Below are 16,445 nucleotides of genomic sequence, written 5' to 3'. Positions count from 1 at the left end.
GTAGGATTAAGTTGAGTCTGTGTTAATTGAATGTTTAAAGTCTGATAAATCAACACACACCTAAGGACAAAAAACTTGAACTGTACAAAAGTACAGTATTTGCATATAACGTAAGCGAAGATTAATAAAGAATTTTCCATCAAATCCCACGCGAACAGGAACTAAATCGGGCCACCTCTAGTAAAGTGCCGGGAAACATCTGGAATTGAATTTATTGCCGCTTCATAAATTGTAATTTATAAAAATAATATATTTGTATAAGTATGAGACGAGCTAGAAGTATCATTGAAGAAAGAGGTGTGTGTAAGAATAGAAGTCAATGGCAAACGGTTCTCCGTTTACTTCGTATGGCATCTGAGTAAATGTAATTAATAAATATTATAATATTTAGATGACCCTACGAATTTCGTATTACTTATAATATATTTTATTACGTTTTTATCTTGACTATTTAAAAACATTGAAAAGTGCAAATTAACATCCAGTCTGGGGGAGAGCTATAGTTAGTAATGAGGAATGGTGGTCCCACTGCTAACAATATTCCATGTCAGGTCGACCTCCATGCGATCCTGCCTCGAAACCTTCCTGCTCATCTCATCATCTACACTGGAGGCCCGCCAGTGTAAACTGTTAGCGGATCCGCCATTCCATTATCATACATTAAAAGAAATAATCGAGTCACTGTTATACATTGTATTCTTCAGTATGATTGTTTGTATGTGTAAGTGTTTCTATGGATATTATGTAAATATTTAAAAAAAACGTATGCATTTATACCAGTTGTTTAGTACCCATAACACAAGCTCTGCTTAACTTGAGACTAGATGGCACTGTGTGAGCTGTCCCAGGCATTCGAAATCGCGTCCACTACTAGTAAGAAATTCTGGTATTGAATAATGCAACCGTCATAAAAATAAACACTTATAGGGTCATCCTACTTAGTAATTAATTAAATTATATTAAGGTATTGTTACACATTAGCGTGAAAACATTGAGGCACACCTAAATGATATGGCGATTTTTGTAAACCAAACTATGATACTTGTTTTGGTCAACGTGACATATACTGGTTCAGTAAAATTATTTCTTACTATCTTAACCCTGGACTACCAGCCAATAGCAACTTATTACATTCTCAACTCATAAGAATGAATCACATCAAACCAAAACAGAATCTATTCTTAGTGCACGCTCATTTCGTCTTTTCAAAAGTCCAGTTTATAGATATTATATAACTACTGCTCACGAACGTATTTTTGATGCAGTAGTCAAAACTACACTAATTTAGCGCCCACACCAAACATCATTGAATGACATTATAATACTAACATGACTGTTGTAGTTCCTTCATTAAGGTTAGAATAGTGATTGGGGATAATGTTCCAATGTTGTTCGTGAGTCACTCTTCCTGCGTAACCACTTGATAACGCCGTCTCCATCCTGCCTATTAAACTAAAAACATTACAACTCGCATCAAACATGGACTCTAAAATTGTAGCTTCATGCAAATATTTAGATTCAAATATCTAAACATGACTCAAAAGTAATTTTATTTTTAGATTCTACCTTGTTTATCTTTAGTAACGTATAATCAAGTGAATATTTTGTTACTAGGTTCTACTTGCGAGAAAAAATACCAGACGAACCATGGATGGAGAATTTCTCTGTAGACCCTCAGCTGATAAAGGACTACTTCCAGAGGTTTCTGTACCAGCCCAAAGATCGAGAATATCCCGACTTATGTCAGCTGCCGGAGCTCAACGAACAGACGCTTTTGGACAATTTAAGGGCGAGATTCGCAGCCGGATATATCTATACATATGTTGGATCGATTCTCATAGCTCTAAACCCATTCAAGTTCTACCCAATTTACAATCCGAAGTATGTGAAGTTATATCAGAACAAAAGGATAGGCTCGAGTCTTCCACCTCACATATTTGCTGTGGCCGACGCCGCGTACCACTGCATGCTCCGAGAGCGAACCAATCAATGTATAGTGATCAGTGGAGAAAGTGGTTCAGGTAAAACAGAAAGCACGAATTTCCTTCTGCATCATTTAACGGCACTCAGCCAGAAGGGATCACATGGAAGTGGTGTAGAACAGACTATATTAAGTGCAGGACCCGTCCTAGAAGCATTTGGTAACGCAAAGACTGCTCATAATAACAATTCCAGTAGGTTTGGTAAGTTCATACAAGTGAATTACAAAGAAAATGGCATGGTCCATGGTGCTGTGGTGCAGAAATATCTTCTGGAGAAATCCAGAATATGTAGTCAAGGTCGCAATGAAAGGAATTATCACGTATTTTACTATTTGTTGGCGGGTGCGTCTGAACAAGAAAAGGAGCAGTTACATTTACTTAGTGTGGATAAATATAATTACTTGTCGAGGACTGGCTGTAGTCTGGTCCCCGGTGTTGACGAACAGTACGAGTTTTCAAGGTTAAAGCAATCTATGGATATGGTGGGCTTCACTATGGACAAACGGCGACGATTGTTTGCAGTATTATCAGCGGTCCTGCTGTTAGGTAAGTTTTGTCATTCAATTTTACTATTTACTATATATTACATTATTAGGACCTGAAGCAGTGGACTATGTATAAGTGAATTTTTAATATTGTAACGATCTATTGCGGTTTTACTAATAATCCAGGTCACTTATGAAGTTCTATAAAATCGCAGTGAGTAGGTAACATTTTAATTTTAGGTCAGCAAACTGATAACAGCACCAAATAGTGATAATTATTCTACATATTATAAAAAATACATATAGACTGTTTGCATGCTAATAAAATAAATAATAAATTATGAATTTTATCGTGAACTGCTCACAGGTTTATAAAAAACTTAATCAATGGCTAGAAAAGAAATATTCTCCTTGTTACTTTCAGTAGAAAACAAATGTTACAGAATGTAAACTGAAGTGAAACTTAATCTTTAGGAATAACTGCTTTAACAGTATTTTCTACTTTACATAACATTTTTGGTGGTTTGTTTATAGGCGACACGACGTTAACCTATTTACAAACGACGTGTATTTCAAACGGTTACAGAATTTCAAACTGGTCAGTTTCCCCTCCAAATTGATTCTGAAATTGATAAAATTAACAAACTGTTCACAATTGTAAAAGAGCCATTAGCTTATTTCCATTCTATGTATTAATTAAATCATAACTTGTTTAACAACAGGCAATGTGGAGTTCCAACCACAGAGAAAATCATATCACCATGATGAGGCGGTTGGTGTTAGAAATCCAGAGGTGGTCTCACTGATATCATCGCTGTTACATGTCAAACAAGAGACATTACTGGCCGCTCTGACATCCAAACGCGCCAGGGCTTCGGGGGAAACCCTCGTCATCAATTACAGGTTAATATGTTTTTTTTTTGCCTGGGTAAAATCAGTATAAGACAAAGTTTTATATTAATACGAGCTACCCGCTTCGGCACGAGTGTACATTATACATATAAACCTTGAATCACTGAATCCACTCCTAAAAACTGCATTAAAATCCGTTGCATAGACGCATAAGGATAGCGAACAGATAGCGGAAGCTACTTTAATTCATAGTACTTAAAGTTTTGTATTTCACTTAAAAGTTTTAAGTGTATTCAAAACAGGTAAATGCACATAACAATGCATCTGATCAGCATCTATATAAGCTAATATTCTCTTATAGGGAAGCAACCATAGCCAGTGACCAATAAGAGCGTAAATATCCATTTATTTTCCATAATGATATGTGGTTTTGTTACATGTTAGATTTCCTTATGACAATTGTATTGGAATTTCAGTTGTATTGCAGTTACTTTGTTTTATAAATATAAAAATAGAACCATGCGTCATTATATTAGTTTTATATTATTAATTAATATAATAATTGAAGATATAATGTATGTAAATTATTAATTAAACAATACAAGAATAAAAATAATAAAAAATATAAATAAAGGGAGATCTTAAGGTTATCGTTCCGCATCAACATGTCGTCCAAACAACTTTCATCTCCCTTCAGCACGACCACGTCCACATTTTACGTACAACAATGTATTAAATGTTTTATATTTGCATCAGATGTCTTATCAAAAGAACTTCAAGAGATTATAGTAATTAGTACGTTTATATATTGTTTGTTACATCGTATTTCTAGAATGCCGGAGGCGATAGCAACTCGGGACGCTATGGCCAAATGTCTTTATGGTGCTCTGTTTGATTGGATTGTGATGCAAGTGAATCATGCATTGCTGTCCAAGAAAGACACATTGAGAGAACATCAGGGCCACAGTATAGGTAAGTTTGTACTGGTAATTTATACATGTAATAAAAATGTAATTAATCGCTGTCTATACATGGAACATATGGGATAAACAACAGTAAATAGAGGACTAGCAACGTAATAGAACTCAAAATGATGATTGTTGGAATATTTATCTGTTAGGGCTAGTTCTGTGCGTTTGGGCGAAGTAATCTCAGAAATAACAACCATTTGAGTGCGGTTTTACGAATCTATTATTGGAAGCCATAATTAAAATTAAAGTTTCGTTTTATTCCAACCAGACTACAAACAAGAAAGTCATAAAAATTGTTCTAAAACCACGGGTGTGTACAAGTCGAGGACTCTGATAGTAAGAAGTAAAAAATATATAATTGGCAACTGGTAGCGTCATTATAAGATAATGATATTCATAATCTAAAGCTCTCAATTCTCTAGTAGTTGACAAGATAAGAATGTTGTTTTTAAGAAGTCTTATTATAATAAATGACCAGAGTAACCGCTTACTAAGACAAAGGAACGTTCGACTACCTTTTTGTCTATCAAAGATTTAATGATAATATAAACGCGGAATTTTGTGTGTGTGGATGTCAGTTACTCTTTCACGGAAAAACTACTGGTTGGATTTTAATTAAACTTTACAATAATAAAACTTAAACATCAGAATAACACAGAGGCTATAAATTTCAAGCGAGTGAAACCTCAGACATAGCTAGTATAACATACACTTAAATATACACATCAAACATAAATCGAAAACACATTTTATATAAACGGTTGATTTTAGTCAAATTACAAATTTTGCTATGGTACTCCGTTTCTATCCATTACAGTCCCCAATCGTGTATTTAAGGTAACAGGAGTACCACTTTCGGTTTATTTAGTTTGTTATTTGTGTATCAACGGAGATACAAATATATTTGCATGCAAATGAATGTTTTGCAAATTCACATAATCAAATAATCTGAAAGAGTAACTGTTTAATACCATGCACGTTTTACATTCAAATATTCGTAGCTAAATGTGGTCACGTTAATAATTGCGTTTTGCACATGCCTCTAACTAACCAATCAGGTATTCCAATCGTGTTAATTATTATTATATTTATCTAAACTCCCCACGGCAAAATATGACCATATTTCCATTTGATTAGTATTTATTTAAACATAATTCATATTTAGTGTTACATATGCAAATAATATTTATCTTTAATGCACAATACACAAAGGTTGTTTATACTTTATCATCATAATAATATACCGGACTTAATACCAAATGGCATTATCTATTTTCCATCAAATAATATAGTATCAATATATTCAGGTGAAATTAGACCAACTGAATGATTCTTCATGATTCAATAAACATAAGCTATAATGTTGTTAATGTCAAAAGTGTGTAGTTAATGTAAATTAAAATCTAAAAGATCAACAAATGTCCATCAATCATATTGATTCTTAAAATCAGTTTGCGTGTTCTTAGTGTTATGCATTTGCACACTCTAGACATTTCTTTAGTGTTTAGTTTAACTCCATCTTTGCCTAAATTACAGGTGTGCTCGACATATTCGGTTTCGAGGATTTTGGGCCTAACAACAGCTTCGAACAATTGTGTATCAACTACGCGAACGAACATTTACAGTATTATTTTAACCAGCACGTATTCAAATATGAACAAGAGGAGTATCGGCGAGAGGGAATCCGGTGGACGGATATAGGCTTCTCTGATAATACACAGTGCTTACAGCTCATCGAGGGCAAACCTAGCGGGCTCCTCTGCCTTTTAGATGATCAGTGCAAGTAAGTTGTCTCTTGTGTGATGTTATATAGTCTACAGCATTCGGGTATGATGTACTTCTCTAACAGTGAAAGAATTGTTAAAATCAGATCAGCAGAATCAGAGATTACCCTGAAAAAGCAAACATACAAACATTACATCATTATAATATTAGTATAGATGTATTGCTAGAAACGCAAGGAGAACTATTGCGCGATTATAATAGAATATTGTCGTTTGAGACAATGTATGTTACTGATGAAATTCATGTGACAATGGTACATTAAATTGATGTTATATATTAAAAAACAATAGTAAAATGTAAGGATGGATAAGATGGTTTGTGCAGTAAATAATATTTATTTTATCTTACCAGCCTTAATTAATTGCATATATTACATTGAAGTAACTGTGTTCTTGATATCTCTCTTTATGTCAAATGTCTTGCTACAATGGCAAGAAGAACCAATTTGCTTCTCATTATTCAAAATTAATCTCAGGCTTACACTCAGCTAGGACTTTCTTTATTACCCATAACTGAATTGATCATTGAACTTTATGATCAATTCGTGAATTGTAGTTTTAAATGATATGTATCAATTGCTATTCCTACACCATCTTGATCTGTTGTACTTATTCCATTTATCATTCTAACATTAGGAGAAATTACCTATTCAGATTATAATTAAACAGCGAACATTACAGTAGTACTTAATAAATATTTATATAAAATTATTATTTGTTTGAAGTATGTGGAATTTATCAACAGGGGATTATATACAATTCTATATCTGGACCTTGAATTAAGGAACTGTGTGATATCTCTATTATTATGACATTTGTTGTTGTACTGATAAATGTAATTAGGTTTAGATAGTACATGAATACAACAAAAAAATGTCTATAACAATACATAATGTAATATATCTAGATAACAGATATAGTTATGTATCTATCTTTGATTATGTGATTACCAGATATAGTGTCCTAACGATTCTGCAAAAATAATAAACAAAAACTATTTGTGTTTATTATTTTTGTTAACACTTTTATCATGTCAGATACATGATAAAAGTGTTAACAAATTATACAGTATATATTTTTTTTTTAAATGAGTTTAAGTTATGGTTTGAAAACTGTCCAGGAGTGGTAGTAAAATGAGTGATTACTTTACTATATATTCAGTGTTATAAATTTGCTGTATTGATATGCATTATTGAAACAATTCACATACTAGATTACATTGATTCATTTCTGTATATTGCAAACAATATTTTCTAATTTGGTTCTGATCTGAATGTTCTTGATTGTACTTCAGTTACAATCTCAGTATTGTCTAACCTATATATAATACCATGTATATATATAATATACTTTTTTTTTATAGTTTCCCATGGGCGACAAATGAAACTTTACTGCAGAAATTCAACTCAGTACACGAAGATAATCCATTTTACGAGAAGCCACAGCGACGAGAGCCAGCTTTTGTAGTCAAACACTACGCGGGCAGAGTTAAATATCAGGTAACAAGAACAAGGTTGTCCACAGTCACAAAATATTACAAAATAATAGTACATGAACAAATTAGTTAACGCACTTCTGTAATGTGCAATTATTGTGAGGCAAATTAATGGAATAGTTCTTAATCTGTGAACATAAGGTAACATTACATGGTCATACTTCGTAGACTGATCTATATAAAACATACTGTTCTCATCTGTTTAAAAATTCATTATCATTTACTTTCATTATTACAATATTGTGTGCTATGGATAGTGTACACATTTAGGGATACTAAATTTGGGAGAAGACTAGTGTTTACTAACCTGACAGAAAACCAGACTGGGTATTATCCAAGTACCTTCAAGTACAATATAATGACATGGCTTTCCCCCAAGATGGCTTCTAAAAGTTTCCTCTTACATGCTATCATTATTCAGGTCCATTATTTTCTTATAAAGTACACTAAAATTTAACAGTACTTAATTTTAATTACTTTACATTGTTAATTATTAAATTAAAAAGTTAACATACTATAGGTGGTGACGAAGGTTCCGCGTGATGCTTACAATATAAAAAATTTCGTGTGTTTCGTCCGTCCGTCCAGTTAAAGATTAACCCCATGTTGGAGTATTTTGGTATATACTTAATCCAGAAGTTTACCAAAGTGTGGAAATCATTATAAAACAATGCAAACACTAATACAGGTAACAGCGATGCGGGAAAAGAACTTGGACCTGATGCGGCAGGACATAGTGAGCGTACTCAAGAACTCGTCATTAGCGTTCGTGCGAGAGCTGGTGGGAGTGGATCCTGTTGCAGTTTTCCGCTGGGCCATCGTACGCGCCTTCTTTAGGTAATACTATAAGTATAAACTTGATTTATCTAAATACAATTAATACTAATTATATTAGCAACTGCGCTTGTACCTCTAGACATATGTCTGTTTTAAACATAGGCGCTCGTAATAATAAAAATATATATTAAAAAAATATCTAAAATAATTTAATATTAATCAGTATACTATTAATAATAAGACATCCTTATCCAAGGATATGAAACAAGATAATTGTCTCTTACAGATATTAGTAACGCAATGGCCTTATATATCTTTGAAGTCATAGAATATAGAAATAAAGATGAGATTCACAAATAACTATGAATCTCAATGATCGACATCAACAATATACTTATGTACGCCTTATGTGGTTGTCATTCTTCTTTTAATAACATAGGACACAAAACCACAGATATGCAAAAATAGAATTGGTATATAAAATTTTTTGTGTCAAGTTTTGAGGTCACTTAATTTTGTAGTCAATTTTTGCTCTATAACTATTTATTTCACTATCACACGCTATCTATCAATTAAAAATCATGTAACCACAACTGTGTTAGCATACGAGTGAGATAGACAATAGGATGACTATATAGAATCACACTGTATACATGTTTTTTTTATTTCATAGGGGCTACTTTGCGTTTTTGGAAGCTGGTAGAAAACATCGAGTGCACAGAGTAGACGGTGCTTCGAGACTTCCGCGCGCTTCCATACATGCCCCCAACGACAGCATCATCAGGTCAGTTTGTTACAATAATACATTAGATGCAAAGTTGTTGTCTCCAATATGCATAAAATTAAATGCTTCATGATAAAAATGTACTAAAAGAAAATTATAAATGTACAACTAACTTCCCGCAAGTACTTGCATTGTATTAACTATACAAAGGCATGCAGTACTCTATACTATACAACATACTTATCAGGAATTGTTAATTATATAAAATGTTATATTATAATGTAATTATATGACATTAAATTGCCGCTATAAATTAGAAACCCTTTGCATGCAGTCAGCGTGCACTGTGGCATTTTTATTATTATAATTTCTATGAATTTCTATAGCTTTGTGTGGGACAATTCCCAAATGATGTATCAAATGAAGCTTTTGCGACTATAGTTATATGTGACGTAATGAATTGTCTTGTTGCTCAGCCAACTGGTGACGGTATCGTCAATCAATCTCGCAATCAACCGCATTGCGTAAGTTACCGTCTATATGGCATGCTTATTCATTCTATGTGCACCTAAAAGCATGGATGTCGATGTTTTACTTTCATCAAACCGTGTCACTTCATGGTTGTGTTTAGATGACATTATAGTTATTACATTTAAATGTATAATAATAGTGACAGTCGATATGCGAACTGTTATCACGAACTAAACACAACCTACCCGGAGCCAGTCTATATGATTTCGCTGCTATACTTATATCACCGTGACCTATAACCGTGTCACTTCTAATTGTAGTTTTACCACACATCTGTCGGGCACCTCAGCTCCTGCATGTCTACAAATATTCCACTTACATATTTACTTTGAGTTTTATTTTTTGTTAACCGACGTCAGACATAGCTTTAAATACACAACGCCTACAAATTAGTAATTTATGACATAAGAATTTGCAATCCAGTATGATTACACGGTTTTATATAAAACTATATTAAAATATATTAAATTGTGTTTAATATAGTTTTATTTGCGATAATAGCCACCTTTACAAGTGCACTCTTTCATGCGAGAATAGGCTACCACGCAACAAACGTTCTCCATTTACTTATTATATCTTCATTGAATATACATGAAATATAAACAAAGAGAACGAGAAAGACTGCGTGCTCCTTCAGCTTGCATATTACCGCGTTTAATCATGTGTGCTTTTTTTTAAATAATTAATTCTTTATTGCAAAATAGCTGACATTTGAATATGGAACAAAAACATAATTATAAGTTATTGATTAATCCACACGCGTAATTATATAACGAAGGAGTGAACAAATGTAATAGTCAATTGCAATCCCTCACGATTACTCACTCAGCGCGATGCGCTCTTTCCTTCCTTCGCTAAATCGTGCGTGAACGAACGTGTCGTGTAAAGGCAGCTATTAAGTGTAGAAACCAGTAATGGAAGACGTTCATACGTGTATTGAACGGGTGGAAGCGATGTCTGACGGCGAGGTAAGTGAGTGATGTGGTGGTGCCCGTAGCCGAGCCCCCCGCCGCCCCGAGGCGCGGCCCGCTAAGCATTACAGGAGCGCGGAGTCCCGCGTCCGCCGCACGGAGCGCGACCGTGAGCGCGACGAGCGCCCCTTCGACGATTCCGACGTCATGCAGCGCGCCAGCCAGATCGTCATGTACGTGCCGCGCCTGCTCGCGTGCTCGCCTGCCCTCTCTCTCTCTCTCTCCCGCACTCGCACCGCTCTCTTCATCAAACAAAGTCGATCCACTGAATAACTCTGACCCCTGCCACCGACGTTGTATATAAAACTAAATACCCGGTACGAATGTGATACTTGAAATGATCACCAATTATATGAAACAGATTTAATATGTTTATGAATAAATTTCATAATAAAAACTTATATAAATATGTTATTACACTAAACTTCAGAAGAAAATCTTAAACTTGAAAGTATAGATTTTTACATATATTTTATATGTTGAAAAACAAATGTTACTAACCGGTTCGAAATGAAAAAAAATTTTTTTATATGCACAATTTTACTGTCAGTTGTTAGTCTCTGACTGTGCATCTTGAGTTGAATATTATTAATGTCCCAGACTTTTAGATCCCAGTTAACATCGATTATAGATAGTTTCGTCGTAATCTTACAATTGTAATGACGTGTGACCGTTCTCAGTACTGCACGTCTTGTCAACGGGCGCGGATATGACACTTTCAAATCCCGCACCCCTCCTCGTGTTACTACAGGATAACAATATGAAACGATCTAGGACTCCCATTTAAATCTCACTCTATCATAATTTTGTTTGATGAATGTGCGTTTTTGATTTGGGACTCTTCTATTTCACGGTGATGGCTATGGGTTCTAATTATTCATTCGTTGGTCTTATGTTGAATATTGTGTCTATTTAATTATTTATAATATATATTTTGGTATAATAAATCGTGAGGATATATGTTTTCTGGTGTAATATTTTGCTAGCTGCTTTTAAGTGTTATGGGTAATTAGAATATTTTTAAACATAGCTTTATTTTTATATCTAAAATTAAGTATCTATATGTATGTGTTATTTGAAACTACCACACATTCACGAACACTTTATCATTAAGTTATTGGAATATTATAACATACACCAGCTTGTTTTATATTTTTCGTGTATTTAAAAAATATAAATATGTTAACGGCACATGTTCAGTAATTCAGCATGTTCTAAACACATACGAATATAAAAACATATCATTTAACAATTTTGGTGTCGGTTTATTATAATCTTAGTCTGAACTGGAATTTCAAATGTATTCATAATTCAAAGTTTTTGTTTTTTTATTTTCTGCCAGTGTACCACATAAAAACCGTAACCTCAAATTATACACATATATCAATTTTAAATAAAGGTAATATAATAGTTTCTAATTATTTATCCACTATTTCCAAAAGTCTAGATTCTATAGTAGCAAATAGATTTAGTAAGACAGCGTACGAAATTCAAGTTCGGACTAAGAATGTTACCTTGAAAGATCGAAATGGACAAAGATTCTATGGCTTTTCATAGGAAGAACAAGTCATTCAGGCCTCGCGAGCGAGCTAAGAAGGGACTGAAGAACTTACAGAGCGTGAAAACCCTCGCCGGGAGGACGGCTGCGCCTACTGGAAAACGAAAACAACCGCTTACCGTCGCCGCACAGTTTCAGCATTCGCTTGCTGCGCTTATGGAAACGCTGAATCAAGCGAATCCGTTCTTCATAAGGTAACCACTTGATCAGAGACAAATCTTATTATATGTATTAATACAGCCTTATGTAAGCACACACGTGCCTACACATAATGTACACAGACAATACTCAGATTAATATAATTGGAGCATAAATGTTCGTTATATTTTAGGTTAGAATCTGCTACCATTATGTAAACCTACATACATTTAGTTGTGTATGATCGTCATAATTATTTTACTCAAATTTGAGAAGTAAAAATATAAATCAAATTACTTTGTTTCTTCACGTACTGTGTATTTATACATTAACAGTGTTAAAATAAATTTACAGATGTATAAAATCTAATAGCGACAAAGTTCCGAATGTTTTCGACGAGGAAACCGTCCAGCGCCAACTACGGTACACCGGCATGTTAGAAACGGTCCGGATAAGGCAGGCTGGCTACAATGTACGGCTTACATATGAGGAGTTCATACAGCTTTACAGGATATTACTGCCGAAGGGTCTGCTCAGCTCACAATCGGATGTCAGACACTTTCTTGCAACGCTTAACTTGGACAGGGATAATTATCAGCTAGGTAAGTTGTTTTTGTTATAATAAAATCAATCAGTAGTTTTCAATAAAAGGAAGAACAAGCTAATAATCATCACATCACTAAATCATTACAACACGTTAAAATTATAATAATACTTTATAATGCTTGTTTCTTAATTATACAGTAGGGACCCAAATGTCTCGGACCATAACTCTACCACGTATTTGTACAATTTAGTTTACGGTTTTAGTTTAGATAAAATAGTTTTAGTTTGGATATATACTAGCCGTCCCGGCAAACGTTGTTTTGCCATAAAATAAAAAAGAAAATTAGGGGTGGACTACCCCTAACATTTAGGGGGATGAAAAATAGATGTTGACCGATTCTCGGACCTACTCAATACGCTCACAAAATTTCATGAGAATCGGTCAAGCCCTTTCGAAGGAGTATGGGAACGAAAACTGTGACACGAGAATTTTATATATATGTAAGATATATATATATATTTATTTGGGTCCCTACTCTCAAGCTCTCGGTATATTTTGTACAATGAATTACAAATGCGTAGGCGCTACGAAAATCTTCATGCGCGAGAGCGAGCAAACGAAGCTGGAGTACCGGCTTCACCAGCAGATCATGGCGTCCATTATCGCCATCCAGCGTTGGTTCCGCGCCGTGCTCGAGCGACGACGCTTCCTCGCCCTCCGCCGCGCCTCGCTCCTCATACAGGGATACTACAGGTACTCTATCATCTTTATTTATCTATCAATCATCAAATCTACACCTAATTATAAAATGTTTGTACCGTTCGAGGAATCACACCCTCGACCATTGGGAGTTAGGTGGTGAGTAAAACCGCTAGACCACCGAGTGATCAAGAATTATCACCGTATCTATTTTTGTCTAAGGTCCAAAAGATTAAATCAATAAATGTGTGTAAAAAAATAGGTGTGGAAACTTATGTTTTTTTTTTCTTTAACCACTATAAGGCAATGGCTATTGGCTCGAAATGAAGCTGCAACAAAGGTCCAAGCTTGGTTCAAAGGCATGCGAGTACGATTATGGTACTTGAGGATAAGAAAAGCGATCGTAGCATTCCAAGCGGCCGCTCGCGGCTATTTACTCAGGAAATCCTTGCCCAGACTAAGAACACCGCTCGCCTTGCCCCCCACCAAAACAGAGGTATGTGCCAACATTTATAAGACTAACTTTAGAGTTGTGTTTGATGTAGAACAGTTCTATATGAAAATGGAATGCTGTATTGACAGTTAATATGCCGACAGATTATATGTCAATATATACAAACAAATAACTTAGAATGTAGTATAATAAAACACGTCTTTACTGTTGTGAATGAATAACATCTCCATTGGGGCCATCCAAATATTACGTCACAAATAAGTCGACAAAATGTGACAATATATTTTTTAAAGTATATCGCATTCTTTTAAAACTTGTTGTCCACTAAGTTCACAATATAATTATGTAAAAATTTTCGACACTCAATGTCTATTGTAAAAATACGTTTTTTTTTTATACATTTTTGTGCAATAAAGTAAAGAGAGAGAAAAAATATATATGACAAACAGTTAAGAGGCATTTTGCGACATTGCTTTTCAATTTTAGTGTTAAAATACGGAATTTTTACTTATAATGGGACCTGATGTGACGAGAGAGGGCGTGGGGAGGGGGGTGGGCTAAAATATATGACTAATTAGTGTGACAAAATTTATGGATGGTCCCATTATTGTTGTATGCCGTTACTAAATAGCTTTCAAGTAATAATGAATATTACAAAGTGTTGCTGAACACACATGTAAATATAATTATACAACGTTGTGGTTCGTGTTTGTGTTGACAGCATGACAGTAAGACAGTTGTTGAAGATGTGGAAGATGACTATTTTAAGAGCCGACCGCCCAGTCTTGAAGAGATCAAGAATATTATTGACATACAGCTGTAAGTAACGGTTTTGTTTTGTGTACTTTCTGTTACAGCATTATTTGATTAATGTATAAAATGAAGTTTGTTAACATTTATACTCATTGATCAGTCCTTGAGTATTGTAATTCTATAATAGGGATGCTGGAAATGGATAGATCAGTTTCATTATAGAATTGCTACCTTAATATAAATTGGTAGTGCAATTTAGTCTCTTTTACAAATGTTAAAGCTATGGATCCTTATTGTATTATATTTCAAATTAGTATATAATGTATATATGTTATGTATTCATACATACAAACATTTCAAAACATTTCAACACTTACCTTTTAAACTGAGAGAAAACTGCAAGAACATTAATGAAGAGTTTTGCATTAAACAACTTATTTTAACTGCGAGATAATTTCTTGCACTATACTAATATTTATATTCATGATTATGATTACAGAGCTATACGCTCTGTATTTATATAAAAAATATATATTGAAGTATTCATATCAGTTGTTCATTATCTATAGTACAAGTTCTATTTAGCTTGGGACTAAATCGCGCTGTCTGAACTGTCCTGAATTATTATTATTATTTGATTAAAAAGCTATAATATTAAAATCACATTGTATTTTAGGGATATGCTGCTACACCGCCGGGCGGAAAATATGAGACAACTACGCGCTACGCAATCCCTTCCGATAGCAAGGTACGAATACAAACACGTAAAATATAAATTCAAACAAATGTCATGCTACTGTATATATTTTTAAGCTTATTAATTATATACATGTCTATAAGTGGCTCCACTGAATATCAGCGCTGTAGTGATACGCTGCGGCACCAGCTGAGTGAAGGCCCTTTCAGCTCATAGCGAAATATTAGTTTTTAAGTTTTCTTTTTTACTCTGTACTATGATGCTGAATAAATGATTGTTATTATTATACAATACACGAAAATAAGAAATGAAATAAGTACTAAATAATATGTTGGGGCACTTGAAACGACACGACGCACTTAGGGGAAGGGAAAGCCCTTCCTCTCTTCCAACACCAAGACACAGTTATAGAAATTTGAAATTTTACATTTTATATATGTATATATATATGTATATGTATATATATATATATATGAAAGAAAATTGACATTTTATATATCTGTTCCATAGTTTGGAGAAAAAGCGAGACGTGTATACAAACTCCGGTACTGCTCCATATGAGTCCAAGAATGACACACTCTCGCCAATAAGATCTATCGTGCAGCAGCATCATCCGAATGAAATGTACGTATTAATCTCTCTGTCTATATCTTTATAACAAATTACCACAGGTATGGGAATTAATCTTAATCTTAATAACGTATTATAAACGCGTAAGTTTGTGAGTTTGGATATGGATGTTTGTTACTCTTTCACGCAACAAATACGCAAAAAATACCGAACGGATTTTGATGAAACTTTATAGTAATATGGCTTATGCATCGGAATAACACATAGGCTATATTTTGTATTGAAATTTAACGCGGATGAAATCGCGAGTACTGCTAGCTAGCTGCTATTACATATAATAGACAATTTATTGGCCACAACACAAAGATTTCACAAAGATTGTGAAAAAGCTAAATATGAATAGTTGTGAAGTTATAATGATTAAAAATATGATTCAAATAACAATATACTTGTTTAA

At 34.0% G+C, this 16,445-nt stretch overlaps 1 protein-coding gene across 1 annotated transcript in view; it reads left to right on the top strand.

The window, feature by feature from the left end:
* The window catches only part of LOC131849984 (unconventional myosin-IXa-like), a 35,838-nt gene that overhangs the window by 6,211 nt on the left and 13,182 nt on the right, over positions 1–16,445 (top strand). Inside the window, exons 5-19 of the mRNA XM_059200121.1 lie at positions 1,615–2,528; positions 3,190–3,370; positions 4,152–4,291; positions 5,827–6,073; positions 7,438–7,573; positions 8,258–8,406; positions 9,020–9,130; positions 10,599–10,745; positions 12,130–12,324; positions 12,623–12,870; positions 13,397–13,568; positions 13,818–14,010; positions 14,690–14,787; positions 15,398–15,469; positions 15,929–16,042. Of these exons, the coding sequence (XP_059056104.1) occupies positions 1,615–2,528; positions 3,190–3,370; positions 4,152–4,291; positions 5,827–6,073; positions 7,438–7,573; positions 8,258–8,406; positions 9,020–9,130; positions 10,599–10,745; positions 12,130–12,324; positions 12,623–12,870; positions 13,397–13,568; positions 13,818–14,010; positions 14,690–14,787; positions 15,398–15,469; positions 15,929–16,042 (3,117 nt within the window). The remainder of the gene's footprint in view (positions 1–1,614; positions 2,529–3,189; positions 3,371–4,151; positions 4,292–5,826; positions 6,074–7,437; positions 7,574–8,257; positions 8,407–9,019; positions 9,131–10,598; positions 10,746–12,129; positions 12,325–12,622; positions 12,871–13,396; positions 13,569–13,817; positions 14,011–14,689; positions 14,788–15,397; positions 15,470–15,928; positions 16,043–16,445) is intronic.

Source organism: Achroia grisella, unplaced genomic scaffold (assembly GCF_030625045.1).
Source record: "Achroia grisella isolate CSIRO2021 unplaced genomic scaffold, CSIRO_AGI_Agris_v1 utg676, whole genome shotgun sequence".
Classification (NCBI taxonomy): Eukaryota; Metazoa; Arthropoda; class Insecta; order Lepidoptera; family Pyralidae; genus Achroia; species Achroia grisella.
The sequence above is the reverse complement of the archived record's forward strand: the minus strand, read 5'-3'. Positions and strand labels throughout refer to the sequence as shown.